The sequence below is a fragment of the Entelurus aequoreus genome, linkage group LG16, assembly GCF_033978785.1.
Source record: "Entelurus aequoreus isolate RoL-2023_Sb linkage group LG16, RoL_Eaeq_v1.1, whole genome shotgun sequence".
Taxonomy (NCBI): Eukaryota; Metazoa; Chordata; class Actinopteri; order Syngnathiformes; family Syngnathidae; genus Entelurus; species Entelurus aequoreus.
This window is the reverse complement of record NC_084746.1, coordinates 16,825,581-16,845,960: the sequence shown is the minus strand read 5'-3', so window position 1 is coordinate 16,845,960 and position 20,380 is coordinate 16,825,581. Positions and strand designations below refer to the sequence as shown.

Sequence of the window (20,380 nt, the reverse complement as noted above, 5' to 3'; positions counted from 1 at the left end):
CGCGCAAACGTCATCATATTGAAACAATTTCAGCCGGAAGTTTGCCGAGAAATTTAAAATTGCACTTTATAAGTTAACCCGGCCATATTGGCATGTGTTGCAATGTTAAGATTTCATCATTGATATATAAACTATCAGACTGCGTGGTCGGTAGTAGTGGCTTTCAGTAGGCCTTTAACAGCCTTTGTAACTGGTTCAAAATGGTTGTACTTTCATTTATATGCCAATTAACTTATTGTGATATCGTTGTCGCAGGAGGCTGCAATATATATTGCTATAGAGGATTTAGGCCATATTTCCCATCCTTAGGAACAGGGCTCGAATTTAACCACTGCAACTGCGGCAAAAGCCACGACTGCCCTCTCAATTGACGTAATGCTATAAAAAATTGACCAACGTTTGCAGCAACAACATGCTGTGACCGCCCTTGACCTTTTACTTGTTATTGGACCAGGGATGTAATGGTCAACGGTATAATGATAATAGGCGATTCAATTTGGAAAAAACGGAGCTAAGCAATTGATTTGATGTCACGAAGCAGTAGACATAATATCAAAAGTCTTTAATTGAGGATGTCAATTGAATCATGTTAAATTTGAACACATACTTACTAGTGAATGAAGGGCATAGTTAGTCAACAGCCATACATGTCACACTAAGGGTGCCCATATAAACAACGCCAACACTGTCATAAACCTGTGCCATATAGTGAGACCCTACTAAACAACAATGACAAACATTTCGGGATAATATTTGCACCGCAACACAACATAAACACAACAGAACAAATTGCCAGAAATCCTTGCAGCACCAACTCTTCTGGGACGCTATAGTCATTTCCCCTCGCTTCCCACCGTGTGTTTAAGAGTGCACTGCTGTTAGATGGAGACAGGTGTGGACAATATTGGAGACAAACGTGCTTGTTCCCCCACTAAAAGTAAACAGCGAAGGAGAAAAACAATTTGATGTTGCTTTCATTTTATAAATACAGCGTCCATCAGCTGTGACAGAGTTAATGAGGTCAGAAAACATGCTGCTGTGTCCTGAACGTTGTCACAACATGTTTATAAAGTCTTTACTTTTATTTATTTATTTATTTATCATTTACTTTGTTGACTGGGATGTTCACTACTTTAACTGCAAACTGTATGTGTTCAAATAACATCAATACTAGCTCAAATGTTGTGTCATCTCAACGAACTGAACGAAGGCTGTGAAGATTGTGTATTTGATGTGAGAGGTGTCACTCCTGTTTTGTTTTTTTGTTGTTTGGCCAAATTGTTGTACTTAACCACAAAGGGGCGTTGGAGAAAAACACATCTTGTTTATTAGACTTTATCTTCATTAGCCAAACTGTAAAACTGTTTAATTTTGATATCAAAAAGTAAATGCCATGTTTTTTGTTAGATTACTTGTGTTTTTTTCATGTTACAAAAGGTGTTACTTTAAAAACCATTTGACACATCATTTTGTTAATGTGCTATTGTGTGTAGTTAATAGGGCTGTGAATCTTTGGGTGTCCCACGATTCGATTCAATATCGATTCTTGGGGTCACGATTCGATTCAAAATCGATTTTTTTTCAATTCAACACGATTCTCGATTCAAAAACGATTTTTTTCCCGATTCAAAAGGATTCTCTATTCATTCAGTACATAGGATTTCAGCAGGATCTACCCCAGTCTGCTGACATGCAAGCAGAGTAGTAGATTTTTGTAAAAAGCTTTAATAGTTGTAAAGGACAATGTTTTATCAACTGATTGCAATAATGTAAATTTGTTTTAACTATTAAATGAACCAAAAATATGACTTATTTTATCTTTGTGAAAACATTGGACACAGTGTGTTGTCAAGCTTATGAGATGCGATGCAAGTGTAAGCCACTGTGACACTATTGTTCTTTTTTTCTTTCTTTTTTTATAAATGTCTAATGATAATGTCAATGAGGGATTTTTAATCACTGCTATGTTGAAATTGTAACTAATATTGATACTGTTGTTGATAATATTCATTTTTGTTTCACTACTTTTGGTTTGTTCTGTGTCGTGTTTGTGTCTCCTCTCAATTGCTCTGTATATTGCAGTTCTGAGTGTTGCTGGGTCGGGTTTGGTTTTGGAATTGGATTGCATTGTTATGGTATTGCTGTGTATTTTTTAGTTGGATTGATTAATAAAAAAAATTAAAAAATTAAAATAAAATAATTAAAAAATAATTAAAATTAAAAAAAAAAAATTTTTTAAAATGAGAATCGATTCTGAATCGCACAACGTGAGAATTGCGATTCAAATTCGAATCGATTTTTTCCCCCACACCCCTAGTAGTTATTTCCTATACGACATATTTCTGCTCAAACTCTTAATGGATCTATCCCCATACAGGATCTAGATGTACATATAAATGTACATGACTTAAAAAATAAATAAATAAAATACTTCCCCTTATCAAAATGTAAAAATAGAGATAAAGGCATCATGAAATGACAAAAAGCTGAAATGTTTATATTAATAATGAATAAAAAGAGCCCCTGCCTCGAAAGAAAATATTGTTTGCCTTGGTGCCCTTCTAACTTATCTTGGTGCCCTAAAATATGAGCCCTCCTTTAAGGCAACACTTTCCTTACTCATAAGTTAAAATTTGATGCCTGTAGTAGTGTGTAGTCTGCATGTGTGGGGCCATAAGAAACCTACAAAAAGAGTGAGAGGGAGCCTCAATGCAGATTGTCAAGATATTATACAACCCATTCACTTTGGCAAACAAGCCTAACGATTAACCTGCCATTGTTTGGATGTGGTCTCGATGTCTGGCGTCAAGCGTCACCCTGAGCAGCATAAACACACTGCTGAGGACCACACCTGATTCCAAGTGGGTGAAAAATGACTCATCTCCATGGGTAGGACTCACTTTCCAGAAGATGACATGATAGCTAACTGTTGCAAGGACCCAAAGTAAACATTTCAGCGGAGTATGTTTCATGGCACAGGCAAAGACAAATAGCTGTAGGATCACAAATGGTCTACACGCTACTCTTGAATGACAAAAATCTTTACTGGGAAGACGGGGGAAGGCTGGAAGCATCAGGCATCATATAAACACAGACATTACTGGGAAGAGTGCAGGATAAACATTATGAAAACAAATAACAAAAGAATGGTATTTCATGAGGCTTGCACGTTTGTTAACTCTCTGATGCAACTATACTTGTAAAGAAATATTGTTTATGGAAAATATGCAATAACAGTGTTGTCTTTGTAGCACTTTAACCATATTTTAAAGTATTTGTTTTATTGATTTATCACAAACTACTACAACAGGGGTGCCCACACTTTTTCTGCAGGCGAGCTACTTTTCAATTGATCAAGTCGTGGGGATCTACCTCATTCATATATATAATTTATGTTTACATATTTATGAAATATGTTTTTGTTAACAAGTTAAAGGTATTTAATGATAATGCAAGCATGTTTAACACATAGTTAATATTGTTAATAAATTAAAGGTGTTTAATGATAATACAAGCATGTTTAACACATAGTTAATATTGTTAATAAATTAAAGGTGTTTAATGATAATACAAGCATGTTTAATACATATAGTTAATATTGTTAACAAGTTAAAGGTGTTTAAAGATAATGCAAGCATGTTTAACACATATAGTTAATATTGTTAACAAGTTAAAGGTGTTTAATGATAATGCAAGCATGTTTAACACATATAGTTAATATTGTTAATAAGTTAAAGGTTCGTCACTTCCTGTCAATGAGAAAGGACGCAAAGAAAAAAAGCTCCGCTTCTGCTACCGGAGTTTTTGTTAAGTCTGAAGATTTTGACCACTGATTTGACCACTGATTTGCGATCACAGCCACAGGAGAGTCACCTGGCATCTTCGATCTGATTTTGGTCAGTTGAGAGGCACTGATACGCTGAAATAAGGCGAGTGGAAGAGCCGTTAGCCTCAAACCAAAGGCGCCTCCCGCAGTTCAAAGCGGTTGCCTAGCAACCAAAAGCTACGGCGAGTTTACAGCTGTTTTAAAGTGATCCCGACGTCGCAGAGTGATATAAGTTGACAGGCTGACACCTCAAATTGATCTCTGAACGGCGCAAAGTACGAAATTGTTGAAAAAACAAGTTAAAAGTGCCGCAAGTCGCTAAAGAAGTAACTGCCCTTAAGACATAAGAGGCGCTGACGTCAGTGACTGCCGCGATGCCAAAAGTTAAAGGATTGACTGGAAAGACTGATTTGAAGCTGGGCACAGGACATGATGGGATTCAAGAAGGGATACTACAAAAAATACTCCAGGAATTTAAAGAAGAAATGATAGAAAAATTGGAAGAATTGATTGATGGATGGAAAGAGGATATGAAAGAAATGAAAGAAGAAATTAAAGAAATGAAAAAAGAAAACAACTCCAGAAATAAAGAAGCCACTGAAATGAGCAAACAAATGAAGATCCTTCAAGAAGACAACAACATGCTGAGGAACATCATAGATGAAATGGATCAGGATAAACGAATGAATGATATCATTGTGACAGGGCACCGAATTAAACCAAGATCCTATGCGAAAGCTGTGAATAATGAAGGTGAACCAGATGAAATGGATATGGTCTCAGCAGAACAGCAAGTGGTCAACTTTCTGCAATCAAAAGAAATTGAAATTGACATTAATACCATCCAAACATGCATCCCACTGAACGGAAGAAACAACAACGCCACTCCAGTCGTGCTCGTGAAACTCGTAAACAGAAAATCTAAAATGGCATTGCTGAGACAGGGAAAGAAGCTGAAGGGAACAAATGTGTACATGAATGAGCATCTCACAAAACGCAATGCTGCAATCGCCAAGAAAGCACGCGACTTGAGAAGGCAGGGAAAAATCCAGGGAACTTGGAGCGCCAACTGTAAAATCTACATCAAGCTGAATGGAAGTCCAGAAGCAAGAGTAATTGTTGTCCATGACATCAAGGACCTGGACAATTTTTAAAGTTTACACAGCTACCACAACAACGATGATAATGGACTCTGACAGAAAACAAGCACCTAAATTCAGCATCGGCACTACTATGTTCCTAGATTCAGGATTGCATCCACCTACACTTATAGAGATTATTGAAACAACATCAAAGTTTGTTGAACAAGAAAATATGGAACTAAAAAATTTCTGCAACAAAGATCACAAAAACCAGGATTTGGAAAATGATATAGATCCAGATACAAATTTTTTCTCCCACATCAGTAATAGTTGTTTTTATTATACAGATGATCAATATAATAGCAACATTGAATGTGATAACAAATTGTCAATTATTCATTTTAATAGTAGAAGCTTGTATGCCAATTACAATAACATTAAGAACTTTTTGGAACACATCAACGAACCCTTCAAAGTGATTGCTGTCACAGAAACATGGATTGATGATAAAAAAGGAATAGATTTTGATCTGGAGGGATATGAACTAAACTACATCAACAGAACCAACAAAAATGGAGGAGGAGTAGCTGTGTACGTGATGAAGAACCTGAACTACAAAGTGGTAAAAAACATGTCATTTGCCATTGATAATATCTTAGAATGTATAACCATTGAAATATGTCAGGAAAAAAGCAAAAACATATTCATCAGTTGTATATATAGATCACCTAAGTGAAGTATAGAAACATTTGAAGAATGGATCAAGGCAACTTACATGGACAATGGTCAAAGAATAATGTTCTTATGTGGTGACTTTAATATTGACTTATTGAACCCCAACAAGCAAAAGTCTATTGATGACTTCATTGATACAATGTACAGCATCAGTCTATATCCTAAAATCACAAAGCCAAGCAGAATCACAGCACACTGTGCCACGTTTATTGATAATATTTTTACCAATGATTTTGATAATAACACTACAAGTGGTCTACTTATAAGCGACGTTAGTGATCATCTGCCAGTTTTTACAATATATAATGGAAACTACAAGAAGAACATGGAAGACAAAAGGACATTTCGAAGACTATGCACAGAGAAGAGGATGACTGCCTTCAAAATTGAGCTACAAAAGCAAGATTGGGACAATGTGTATAATGAAAAAGAGGTTGATGAAGCATATGAACATTTCTTAAACAAGTTCATAATACTTTATGACAAACATTGTCCATGGATACAACTCAGTAACAAGCAGAGAAAGAATAATCAACCATGGGTGACAAAAGGATTAAAAAATGCTTGTAAGAAGAAGAATACACTATATAGAACATTTATAGCACAAAGAACTATAGAGGCAGAAATTAAGTACAAAAAGTATAAAAACAAGTTAACAGACATACTACGATCATTTAGAAAAGAATATTACAGTGAATTATTGGACAGGAACAAAAATAATATGAGAGCAACATGGGGCATCCTCAATAGCATTATTAAAAATGGAACTAAGAGGGACTACCCTCAATACTTCTTAGATGAAAATAAAAAAAAATGACAACATAAAGGAAGTAGTTGAAAGCTTCAATAATTATTTTGTAAATATTGGACCAAAATTGGAAGAAAGGATTCCAGACCCAGTTCCAATTGAGGACTATAATGATACCATAGAGCGAAATCCCAACTCCATGTTCCTCAGTAATGTGACACAGGAGGAAATAGTTACAATCGTGAAAAAATGTAAATCTAAGACTTCAACTGATTGTAATGGAATTGATATGGAAACGATAAAAAAGGTTATTGAAGAGATCTCAGGACCATTAATGTATATTAGTAACCTATCATTTCAAACAGGTACATTTCCAAACAAAATGAAAATAGCTAAAGTTGCACCAATTTATAAGACTGGAGATAAACATCAATTTACAAATTATAGACCTGTTTCTCTACTTCCACAATTTTCTAAAATCATTGAAAAACTGTTCAATAACAGATTAGAAAGTTTCATGAATAAAAATAGAATACTCGAAGAGAACCAATATGGATACAGAGCTAATGTTTCAACTTCAATGGCTTTAATTGAAATTACAGAAGAAATTACCAATGCAATAGATAGTAAAAAATGTGCAGCAGCGGTTTTTATGGATCTAACTAAAGCATTTGACACAATTAATCACAATATTTTAATCAAAAAACTAGAACGATATGGCATCAGAGGGTTAGTCTTAAACTGGATAAGAAGTTATCTAACGAACAGGAAACAATACGTGAAGCTAGGCGAACACACGTCTACAACGCTAAATATATCCTGTGGTGTACCTCAGGGATCAATACTAGGACCTAAATTATTCAATCTCTATATAAATGACATTTGTAAAGTTACAAAAGATTTAAAGTTAGTATTATTTGCGGATGATACAACAGCGTTTTGTTCAGGAGAGAACACACAGGAGATAATACAAATAATAACAGAAGAAATTAAATTAAAAAGATGGTTTGACAAAAACAGACTATCGTTGAATCTTAGTAAAACTAAAATAATGCTATTTGGTAACAGTAGAAGAGAAAGTCAAACACAAATACAAATAGACGGAATAGAAATTGAAAGAGTAAACGAAACCAAATTTCTAGGTATAATGATTGATGATAAATTGAACTGGAAATCTCACGTAAAAAATATACAACATAAAGTTGCAAGAAACACGCCAATAATGAATAAAGCAAAACATGTTCTAGACCAAAAATCCCTTCATATTCTCTACTGCTCACTAGTGTTACCATATCTGAGCTACTGTGTAGAAATATGGGGAAATAATTACAAAAGTACACTTCATTCATTAACGGTGTTACAAAAAAGATCAGTTAGAATAATACATAATGTTGGATATAGAGAACATACAAACCCTTTATTTATTGAATCAAAAATACTGAAATTCCACGACATAGTGAATTTGCAAACAGCTAAAATTATGCACAAAGCAAACTATAACCTGCTACCCAAGAATATACAACAATTCTTCTCAAAAAAAGAGGATAAATATAATCTTAGAGAAAAACGTAATTTAAAACATTTGTTTGCACGTACAACACTTAAAACCTTCAGTATATCAATATGTGGAATTAAATTATGGAATGGATTAAGCAAAGCAATCAAACAATGTACTAATATGATACACTTCAAGAAACTCTTCAAACTTAAAGTGTTTACAAAGTACAATGAAGAAGAACCATGACAAACATTCTCAATTTATTTCATCCATCCATTCATTCATTCTTAAAGTAATCTTACTTATCTCATCATATGAAATATGACTTACTTCACCAATTATTATTATTAAATTCTTACTATTATTTATTTATTTATTTTTATTGTAATTACTTATGGAGTTTATTGTGAAAAAATTGTGAACAGGAAGTGAACAAAAAGTTTTGCAACTGTTATGTAAAGAAAAGGGGTAGGATTAAATAAGTTCTGCTTCTTCCTACTCCTTTTCGAACATGTTGAATAGAAACTGGAAATTGTGATGTATCATGTTGTATGCTTGCATGTTCGAAATAAACTCAAACTCAAACTCAAAGGTGTTTAAAGATAATACAAGCATGTTTAACACATATAGTTAATATTGTTAATAAGTTAAAGGTGTTTAATGATAATACAAGCATGTTTAACACATATAGATTCCTTTCTTTCATGAAGACAAGAATATAAGTTGGTGTATTACCTGATTCTGAGGACTTGCATTGATAGGAATCAGACAGTGGTGCTGATAATGTCCGCATTTTCAAATGGAGGAGAAAAAAGTCCTCCTTTTTGTCCAATACCACATGAAAGTGGTTGGTTTTTGGCATCTTATTTGTCCAGCTTCCGTACTTCTTTGTATACACTTTACAAGAAATACATTGGCGGCAAACTCCGTAGCTTGCTAGCTTGTGCACGCCAGCTTTCTGAGACTCTTATTTTGTTAGTGCAGGCAGGATGAAGCAGCGCTTTTATTGTGCAACTGTGCAGTCGGTCTTTGGAGTTTTGACGACAGGTATGGCGCCAGAGTCTGTTGAAATAAAAAGTGTTTCTCGCCTTCCTGTCGGTCATTTTTCTTAATAATGAGCTGGCAGCAGCCAGCGTCATCTCAGAAGACCCTCGGGTGCCGTGAATGTCAATCAAGTGACGAAAGTGACGTCATAGTGAAGATTTAAGATCGCTCATTTTTAGGACTATTTTTTTAATGCCTGGCTGGCAATCGACTGACTCACCCTCCGTGATCGACCGGTAGCTCGCGATCGACGTAATGAGCACCTCTGGTCTAGAGTTAGACAGATCATTTTGAGTAGAGATGTCCGATAATGGATTTTTTGCCGATATTCCGATATTGTCCAACTCTTAATTCCTGATTCCGATATCAACCGATACCGATATATACAGTCGTGGAATTAACACATTAATATGCCTAATTTTGTTGTGATGCCCCGCTGGATGCTTTAAACAATGTAACAAGGTTTTCCAAAATAAATCAACTCAAGTTATGGAAAAAAATGCCAACATGGCACTGCCATATTTATTATTGAAGTCACAAAGTGCATTATTTTTTTTTTTAAATGCCTCAAAACAGCAGCTTGGAATTTGGGACATGCTCTCACTGAGAGAGCATGAGGAGGTTGAGGTGGGCGGGGTTGGGGGTAGCGGGTGGTGTATATTGTAGCGTCCTGGAAGAGTTAGTGCTGCAAGGGGTTCTGGGTATTTGTTCTGTTGTGTTTATGTTGTGTTACGGTGCGGATGTTCTCCCGAAATGTGTTTGTCATTCTTGTTTGGTGTGGGTTTACAGTGTGTTTACAGGTAGGGGGTAGCGGGTGGTGTATATTGTAGCGTCCTGGAAGAGTTAGTGCTGCAAGGGGTTCTGGGTATTTGTTCTGTTGTGTTTATGTTGTGTTACGGTGCGGATGTTCTCCCGAAATGTGTTTGTCATTCTTGTTTGGTGTGGGTTTACAGTGTGGCACATATTTGTAACAGTGTTAAAGTTGTTTGTACGGTCACCCTCAGTGTGACCTGTATGGCTGTTGACCAAGTATGCTTATACTTGTGTGTGTGAAAAGCCGTAGATATTATGTGACCGGGCCGGCACGCAAAGGCAGTGCCTTAAAGGTTTATTGGCGCTCTGTACTTCTCCCTACGTCCGTGTACACAGCGGCGTTTTAAAAAGTCATAAATTTTACTTTTTGAAACCGATACAGATAATTTTGAAACCGATACCGATAATTTCCGATATTACATTTTAAAGCATTTATCGGTTTGATATTATCGGACATCTCTAATTTTGAGCGTATACATAAGCCATAGACAAACCTTGTTTTGGTCAACTTAAAGAGGTGAGTTATAGATGTATTGAATCCAATAACTGCTAATATTAGTATAACAGAGCAAAATGTTACAGTAGACGTTCTCTGACATCCAAAGAACAAAACAGCGTGCAAGTGTGTGCATTCCACCAAGCTGCATCGTCCCTATTGGAAGCAAGGATGTTTAAGATTGCAGCACTTTTTTGGGCCATAGTTTGGATGTAGAAACTGTTCTACAATTTCAAAAATTCTATACATATTGCAGCCGATGCACATGCAAGAACTGATAAAAAATGTAACAAATAAAATTGGTATGACCGCATTCACCAACATAAAGCATACATTGAAGGTAAAAGGATTGTAATTGTAAGTAGTAGGACAGGTGCAGTAGGACAGGTGTTATTTATTGTGGAAATATTTTGGATAATTAACTATTTTAATGCTGGAAAAAACAAAACTTTAGTGTCCATTATTTCTACAGTGCATTCTGAAAATATTGACAGTGCTTCACTTTTTACAGCCTTATTCCAAAATGGATTACATTTATTTTTGTCCTCAAAATTCTACAGACAAGACACTATAATGACAATGTGAATGGAAATGTAATACAAATTTAAAAAATAAATAAACACATGCATGCAAGTATTCACAAACTTTGCTCAATACTTAGTTGATGCACCTTTGGCAGCAATTCCAGCCTCAAGTCTTTTTGAATATGATGCCACAAGCTTGGCACACCTATCTTTGGGCACTTTCTCTCTTTCCTCTTTACAGTATCTCTCAAGCTCCATCAGGTTGGATGTCTCTGTACATTACTGCGTTCATCTTAGTCTAGTCAGGGAGGTGACCAAGACCATGGTCACTCTGTCAGAGCTACACCATTCCTCTGTGGAAGAGGAAAACCTTTCAGAAACACAATCCACCAATCAGGCCTGTATGGTAGAGTGGCCAGGCGGAAGCCATTTCTTGGTCAAGTTCGCCAAAATGCACCTAAAAGACTCTCAGACCATGAGAAACTAAATTCTCTGGTCGGATGAGACAAAGATTGAAGTCTTTGGCGTTAATGCCAGGCATCATGTTTGGAGGAATCCAGGCACCGCTCATCACCAGGCCAATACCATCCCTACAGTGGTGGCAGCATCATGCTGTGGGGATGCTTTTCAGTGGCAGGAACTGAGACACTGGTCAGGATAGAGGGAAAGATGAATGCAGCAATGTACAGAGACATGCTGGATGCAAACCAGCGCTTCCCATCCAACCTGATGGACCTTGAGAGGTGCTGCAAAGAGGAATGGTTGAAAGTGCCCAAAGATAGGTGTACCAAGCTTGTGGCATCATATTCAGATAGACTTGAGGCTGGAATTGCTGCTAAAAGATGCATCAAAGTATTGAGCAAAGATTGTGAATACTTAATACATTTGTATAAAAATTATAAAACAACTTTGTAGAATTGTAGAATTGTGAGGACAAAGATGGACCAGGCTGTAACATAAAATGTGGGTAAGTGAAGCACAGTGAATACGTTCCGGATGCTCTGTAGATGCTCCCTATTTAGAAGTCTTAAAGCACAGGTGTCAAACTCAAGGTCCGGGGGCCAGATGTGGCCCGCCACTTCGATTTATTTGGCCCTCGAAAGCCTGGAAATAATATGTATCAATAAAGTACTGCAACTTTTCTCACTAAATGTATTCTTTCTATTTTGGGAGAAAAGAGAAAAAAATATATGTACTCCATGTAATCGCAAATGATGTTATTTCTTTCGTTTATTTCGAACATGAACACACTTACATCTTAATACATCACACAATTTCATATCATTTCATTTTACATCATGCCCGAAAAGGAGTAGGAAGAAGCAAAGCTTATTTAATCCTACCCCTTTCCCACTTCAAAGCGTTTACAATGATATAGAATCATTTACTGACCTTTTTATATAATAAAATAACATCTATGAATTAGTATATACAACAGTTTCATAATATGTAATTAATTAATTCAGTCATTATTAACATACTGAAGAATATCTTATTTTTAATAAGGTTAGAAGTATTTCTCATAATTCTTCTTCTTTGTACTTTAAACATTGTCTAATGATGCAAAAATATATGATCAAACATTCAAAACATTTTTTCAATAGAAATAAATACTAATAATGATTTATTTCAAAGCAAGTTATGCATCAAATTGTGCAATGTAAAAGTAGCAAAAGATTTCATGGTAAAATTGTGAAATTGACTTTTTTTTACAGCATTTTTCTCTAAATGAAAAAAACAGTACTTTTTTTTACTGTATTAAACTGTGGTGTCGTTTTGGCATTTACAGTAATACACCGTAATCTACAGTTGTTGATTTGCGGTAAAAAAACAAAAAAACATTTTACTGTAAAATAGATTTTTTTTTATTTACAGTAAAAAATCAAATGTAAATTTTACAAGAAATTTCTGGCAACTGAGCTGCCTTTTTTACCATGAAAACAGCAGTACTGTTTTTCCATTTATAGTAATATACTGTACATTTTGAGGTAAAATTATTGCAACTAACCATATGTTTTTTACATTTTAGTTAAAAAAAAATCTGCTAATAAAATGCATTAAAAAAAATTGTGTAATAATTTATTACACAAAAATTGTGTAACAACAGTTATGTTATGTCTGGGCCCCCACTGGGCGATGTGGCCCTCAGTGAAAACGACTGACACCTCTGTCTTAAAAGGGTCTATTTAGCAGCATGATAAAAGGGAAACCTGACGGTCGTGGCGGTCCATAGCGAAAACACAAACCAGGTGTAAAGCTTACACAGAGTGTGTACTATTGATGCGGTGCGACAGTGAGGGCATCTGTGTGTCGAGCAAACACTTGACGGAGCACAAAGGTAACATTCACTGCTGCGCCGATGCTTTGAAGTACATCACTGAAGCCTGTATAATGTTATCTCCTGGATACGTTCCCAATGTCATTGTGGCGGGGTTTTGTATCTGAAGCGTTTCATGTATTTCAGCCACAAGTAGATAGGCGGCTGATGAGGTAAACGCTTCTTTTGAATGTGGAAAAACAGAGTCAACTATCTAAATCAGGCGATTCAAAATAAACAGCATCACGGTCGCTAAAAGGAGTCTGATTTTATCGTCAGGGGGCCTTGCTTTGACATTGAACAAGTCATAAAGCACACATAAAAAAACAAGGGAAGTCAAAAACTATGAATATTTCTTACCTTGGGTTTTGAATCCAAACGGAGGCAAATAACTGCTGACTTTTGCGAGTCGCTTGAAGTTGGGGTCAAGAAACATGGGTGCTGCCTTCATGAACCTTTTGGGAGACACAGGAAAAAAGGAAAGGGGCAGGAGAGGAGTTGATTAATCCAGATAACCTAAACACAAACATGTATTCCAACATGCATACCGTATTTTCCAGACTATAGGGCGCACCGGATTATAAGGCGCACTACCGATGAATGATCTATTTTCTATCTTTTTTCATGTATAAAGCACACCGGATTATAGGGCGCATTAAAAGGAGTCATACTATTATTCTTTTTTTTAAATGTAAAAGACTTCCTTGTGGTCTACATAACATGTAATGGTGGTTCTTTGGTCAAAATGTTGCACAGATGATGTTTTACAGATCATCTTCAAGACGCTTTCTGACAGTCGCTTCAGGATACGCCCTTTTGTGGGCGGTCTTATTTACGTGGCTCACCTTCGACAGCGTCCTCTCCCTGTCATCTTTGTTGTAGCGGTGTAGCGTGCAAGGACGGGAGTGGAAGAAGTGTCAAAAGATGGAGCTAACTGTTTTAATGACATTCAGACTCTACTTCAATCAATAACTGAGTAGCATCTCCTCATCCGGAAACAACTGTTTTCCTGTGAAAATCCGTCCGACTCTCTAATAACTAAAGTTCCTTGGGTGAATAATATAAACTCACTACACCGGTATGTTTTAGCGCTTTCATGGCGAGTTTACTGACAGATATAAGTTAGAACTTTACACTACTTTATATTAGAAATGGCAACAGCGGAGGATGAATGCCCCATAACAAGAAGATAGAGAAAAAAGAAGCTTAACGACTACGGTGTCGGCACGGACTATAAAGGCGGACGCGCGCAATTTTTCAGGATTTATGCAGATCCCAAATCCAGATCAGCAGGTACCAGAAAGTAAGAAAAGTTACTTTTGCATAATATTGTGAAACAAAACGCCAGATAATGTGTCTTACCTTATACACACACCATAATAATGCTTGTATGTTTAATGCGCCGACAATCCATCAAGCGGTGCGGCTTCATAGCTTACCAAAGTCGTACTAAAACATTTGGATAGATTTTTGAAAGGTAAAAAATGATTTTCAAGCTAAAAAATGATTTTCAAGGTAAAAAATAATTTCCAAGGTATAAACTGATTTTCAAGGTGAAAGTTGATTAAAGGTAAAAAATAATTTAAGGTAAAAACTAATTTTCAAGCCAAAAACTGATTTTCAACCCAAAAACTGATTTTCAAGGTAAAAAATGATTTTCAAGGTAAAAAAATAAGGTAAAAACTACATTTCAAGGTAAAAAATTATTTTCAAGGTAAAAACTGATTTAAGGTAAAACTGATTTTCAAGGTAAAAACTGATTTTCAAGGTAAAAGTTGATTTTCAAGGCAAAAAATTATTTTCAAGGTAAAAAATTATTTTCAAGGTAAAAGTGTTGATGTAAGTGTAATGTTCTATATTTTCAATGGAACATAAAAGGTTGGTGTTGTTTACTTGAGTCATTTTGCCATCATAGTGCAGTCTACATGTATCTCTTATGTTTGACTGCCATCTACTGGTCACACTTATTACACCATGTACCAAAAAAAATAGCTTCGAGGTCGGTAAGCAAAACCAGAATCAACCCGTACATTAGGCGCACCGAGTTATAAGGCGCACTGTCAAGTTTTGAGAAAAACAATTATTTTAAGTGCGCCCTATAGGCCGAGGAATACAGTAGTCTAATAATAATTCAGCAATAAAACTGCATTTGACGCACAACTGGAAAAGTACTCGAGGCCAATGTTTAAGTGCTCTGCGACCTGCACATTCCAGCATCCCTTCTTCCTCATCCTGTGTGTCCGTATGTATACCGCCATGACAAATTGATGCTGGCAAATCAAAAGCCACTTCCTGAGAGTCACACCCGGGACCCGAGTGCTGAAATACACGTCAGCTCTTCGATTGGCTCTGCAGGATGGATGTGTGTTTATTTGACCTTAAGCTAAGGTGTGGTGACACCAGGGGAGACAGCCACTCAATCTATACATCTCTTTCAGATTGTTTGCACAGATAGAGCACCAAGGCTTTTCTTCAACTGCGCAGTAGGATTTTAATACCCAAATCATACATTTCGAACTATTCACAACATATTTGCTGGCTGATCCTTTTGTATATCTTCAGGTGGTAACCCAAGTCCTAAACAATGTTCCCTCTGATTTTTCATGTGTGTGAGCAAATGCAAAAACTCCCTGAGCATTCAGTGGAGCACATATGAGCAACATCAGACGTGCATACTGTGGCCTCACCAGCAGCACACCTGTCCCAAACCTGACTAAATAAGTTCAATGTTTTATTATATTCAAATGACAGAAGTAATTTCCATAAAATTATTTTCTAATAGAGTTTTGGCCCACTTACAATAACAAAAAATATAGTTTTTTTTCCATGAGCTGTGGACTAGTATTGTATGTATGGGTAGGAGTCCTGCTTTGGAAATCAATTGTACACCTTTCAGATATCGCATTTAGTCCTCCTTAAAACATTCTCATGTTGCACAATGAGATGTAAGAGTGGGATACAGTGTTCATTCTGGTAATTTTCTGTCTGTAAATTATCTTTTTATTGGCGTTTCTTTAAAATGATAACAGCATTTCGTGATCAATATTTATAAATGTTATTATAATCAAATGACAGCAGTCATTTCCATGAGATTATTTTATAATATAAGTGTTTTGGCCCACTTACAATGACAATAACAAAAAATATAGTTTTTTCCATGAGCTGTGTACTAGTATTGTATGCCTGGGTAGGGGCACCGCTTTGGAAATAAATTGAACCCCTTTCAGAGATTGCATTTAGTTCCCCTTAAAACATTCTCATGTTGCACAATGAGATGTAAGAATGGGATAAAGCGTTCATTCCTGATATTTCTTTAATATAATAACAGCTATTCATGATTAATATTTATAAATGTTATTATAATTAAATGACAGCAGTCATTTAAATGAGATTATTTTATAATATAAGTGTTTTGGCCCACTTACAATGACTATAACAAAAAATATTGTTTTTTCCATGAGCTGTGTACTAGTATTGTATGCCTGGGTGGAGGCACTGCTTTGGAAATAATTTGAACCCCTTTCAGAGATTGCATTTAGTTCCCCTTAAAACATTCTCATGTTGCACAATGAGATGTAAGAATGGGATAAAGCGTTCATTCCTGATATTTCTTTAATATAATAACAGCTATTCATGATTAATATTTATAAATGTTATTATAATTAAATGACAGCAGTCATTTAAATGAGATTATTTTATAATATAAGTGTTTTGGCCCACTTACAATGACTATAACAAAAAATATTGTTTTTTCCATGAGCTGTGTACTAGTATTGTATGCCTGGGTGGAGGCACTGCTTTGGAAATAATTTGAACCCCTTTCATAGATTGCATTTAGTTCCCCTTAAAACATTCTCATGTTGCACAATGAGATGTAAGAATGGGATAAAGTGTTCATTCCTGATATTTCTTTAATATAATAACAGCTATTCATGATTAATATTTATAAATGTTACTATAATTAAATGACAGCAGTCATTTCCATGAGATTATTTTATAATATAAGTGTTTTGGCCCACTTACAATGACTATTACAAAAAATATTGTTTTTTCCATGAGCTGTGTACTAGTATTGTATGCCTGGGTGGAGGCACTGCTTTGAAAATCATTTGAACCCCTTTCAGAGATTGCATTTAGTTCCCCTTAAAACATTCTCATGTTGCACAATGAGATGTAAGAATGTGATAAAGTGTTCATTCCTGTAACTTTGTAAACGTTTTATTGATATTTCTTTGAAATAATAACAGCTATTCATGATTAATAATTATAAATGTCATAATAATTAAATGACAGCAGTCATTTCCATGAGATTATTTTCTATCCATCCATTTTCTACCGCTTATCCCCTTCGGGGTCGCTGGAGCCTATCTCAGCTACAATCGGGCAGAAGCGGGTACACCCTGGACTAAGTGTTTTGGCCCACTTACAATGACAATAAAAAATATTTTTTTCCATGAGATGTGTATTAGTATTATATGTCTGGGTGGGGGTACAGCGTTGGAAATAATTTGAACCCCTTTAAGAGATCACATTAAGTTCCCCTTAAAACATTCTCATGTTGCACAATGAGATGGGAACATTCGAAAAGTGTACATCCCTGTAAAATATCTTTTTATTGGCATTTATTAATATAATAACAGCATTTCATTATTAATATTCATAAACTAAGATTCTTAATAAATGACAAGGAGAATAAGCACACACCTGATCAGGGAGTATTAGTGTAACGACCTGGAATTACACATTATGTGTGGTGTTGGAGTTGTCCGACTTTTTGTGTGGATATGAACGCATCACTGGCTAAGTGCCATATGTGCAAGTGAGAAAGAGCGAGCGGCTGCTGTTGATATGACAAAGTTGGTTTTGGTTTGGTTTGTACGGCAGAAAATGACCAGTTTTGCCAGATAGAAATGTTTTACCAATGTTTTTGGTCATGTGTTTATGGCCGACATTAAAGAGTTTTGCTCAAAGTGAACGATGCAATTCATGTCCTCCTTAAAGCGTCTTGACAGACGTTACAATAATCGAACAGTGATGACGAAAACTGTTTTCTCTGTTGTGGCAGCTTGTCGTCACTTACATTGAAAATTGTTACGCGCTTATATTTTCATTAGATTTTGTGCGTGGCGTAAATTTGCCGGGAGCAGTGTGCAATTGCACAGGCGCGCACCAGAGAGAGAACGTTGGTCCTAAAGATTTATTACCAAAACAGTGTCAAGCGCGTGGAAAGGATACCAGGAGATAGGCCAGTACACCAGAAGAACAACCCAGCAGATGGACTATCAACTTCTTTTTGTGCAGGCAGGAACACAGAGCACTGACAGAACCCTACAAATGACTCCAGCGGGCCACTCTCCTGTGTCTTACGACCCAAAAACATTTGAACCTCCTAAAATGCCACTGCAGCCAATGTGTATGAGGGCTATTTTTTGTCTGAAATGTGTAGCTGAAAAAATTAGACTGAAAACAAATGTCTACTCAAGAGGACCACAGCTTTTTAGCCTTATGGAAATGAAGCCATTGTAACTATTTAGTTTAAATAGTCTTGTTGTAGGGCAGGGGTGTCAAAGTCAAGGCCCACAGGCCAGATCCGGCTCACAAATTAATTATCTATGGCCCCCGGGATGATATTTGATTGCCGTTTTGCACGCACCAATACGCCATCAGTCATTTTTATGACTTAATGGGGTCCCAGGGACCCCATTAAGTCATAGAAATGGGGTCCCACAGATTTTCCTCCATGTGGCTCCTGAGCTAAAATAAGTTTGACATTCCTGTTGTAGGGTGTGCATACACACTACTTTATAGCATTTGGAAATGAGTGGTCTTGAGGAATTTTACAGGAGTTGGCTGAGCCTATGCCAGGGGTGTCCAAAGTGCGGCCCGGGGGCCATTTGTGGCCCGCAGGTCATTTTTTAACGGCCCCACGGCACAATTTAAAAATACGATTGAAAACAATTAAAAACATAAGTGGTATAAAAGAGCAAACAGGTGAAATGTAACAAGAAAATGTCGCAATGTATACTCTAATAACACAAAGCTGCCATGCAGGCTGTTTCTTTCTTCAATGTCATTATGAATTATTGATCTATTCAAGGCTCCAATTACGTCACATCTGAGATATTTTGGGGGAAAATGTTGCATATTTTGTGTTTGCCATATAAAAAACTGAGCTGTTTTTTATAAAGAAGGACCTAAAACGAACAAACGAAAAACATAAACAACAATAAAACGTATAATTGACGGATAGATCTGAAGTTGATCTCGAGATTATTGTGTTAAAAGTAAACAGCAAAAAATATATATAATTTATTTTTTAACACTATAATTATTTGGATCCCCAATAATTTTAGTGTGATTTGTTTTTAAGTGTCATTGCTCAAAAAATAATAATGAATTAAAATCAATGTTATGAGTTATTGACCTTTTTAAGGCTCCAATTATTAAATAATCTCAAATATTCCACTTGAAAATTGTATTGTGTGAAAATATTGCACATTTTGTATTTTTTCCCATAAAAAAACAGGGTTTTCTTGGACAACAAGAGCATACAACTTAAATCTTTAAAACCGTTATATTGACAGACCTAATGTTGATCTAGAGATTTAAAACTTGAATAATAATAAAAATAATAATACTGAATAATGACACATTTTTAATATTTTTTTTACCAAAACCCTTTGGGGTCCCTGGGATCAAGCCTGAGTGGAGGCCTAAATGTATATTTTTTATACATATATTGTATTAGTTTTTAAAATAAAAAACATCAAAATGGCCACCGCTTGCTATAAAATTTTCAGAATGCGGTTCTCAGTGGAAAAAGTTTGGACACCCCTGGCCTATGCCTACACCACTGTACCACAGTACTTCAGAGGTCCCCAACCTTTTCTGCACCACGGACCACCTCTAAAGGCTTAGTGGCCACATGCGTGGACAGCACCTTTTAGCTCTTATTTCCAAAATGGTGCACACTACTGAATTGGGGTCTTATGGCCGCTTATGTGGACACTTACACTGCCATCTCGTGGTGTCAGAAGAGTATGACATACAATGGAATTTAGAAAAAAAAAGTGTAAAAATAAGAATTAGCATGTAACTAAACATGAAGTACAGGTTTGTGTACTTATGGACTAATTTTCAGGGACCGCCTTTCCACTTGTGCCAGATAAATACAGCAAAAATAAGTGCATGAAAAATACAACTCACTATAACGCTGAATTAGTGGGAGTCCTGGGCTTGTTTCTTTTGTAATGAAATCCCCAACATGGTTGGTGGTAACCTGCAGATGGAAATCAGC

The 20,380-nt window shown here is 36.0% G+C and overlaps 1 protein-coding gene across 6 annotated transcripts in view; it reads right to left on the bottom strand.

Moving 5' to 3' along the window:
- st3gal3b (ST3 beta-galactoside alpha-2,3-sialyltransferase 3b) overlaps positions 1 to 20,380 on the bottom strand; it is a 212,856-nt gene that overhangs the window by 97,518 nt on the left and 94,958 nt on the right. For all 6 annotated transcript variants that reach the window (XR_009821308.1, XM_062022256.1, XM_062022255.1 and 3 more), the window contains one exon: positions 13,444 to 13,538. Coding sequence is in view for 5 of the 6 variants with exons in the window: in XM_062022256.1 (XP_061878240.1) it covers positions 13,444 to 13,538 (95 nt within the window). In the remaining variant the exon portion in view is untranslated. The remainder of the gene's footprint in view (positions 1 to 13,443; positions 13,539 to 20,380) is intronic.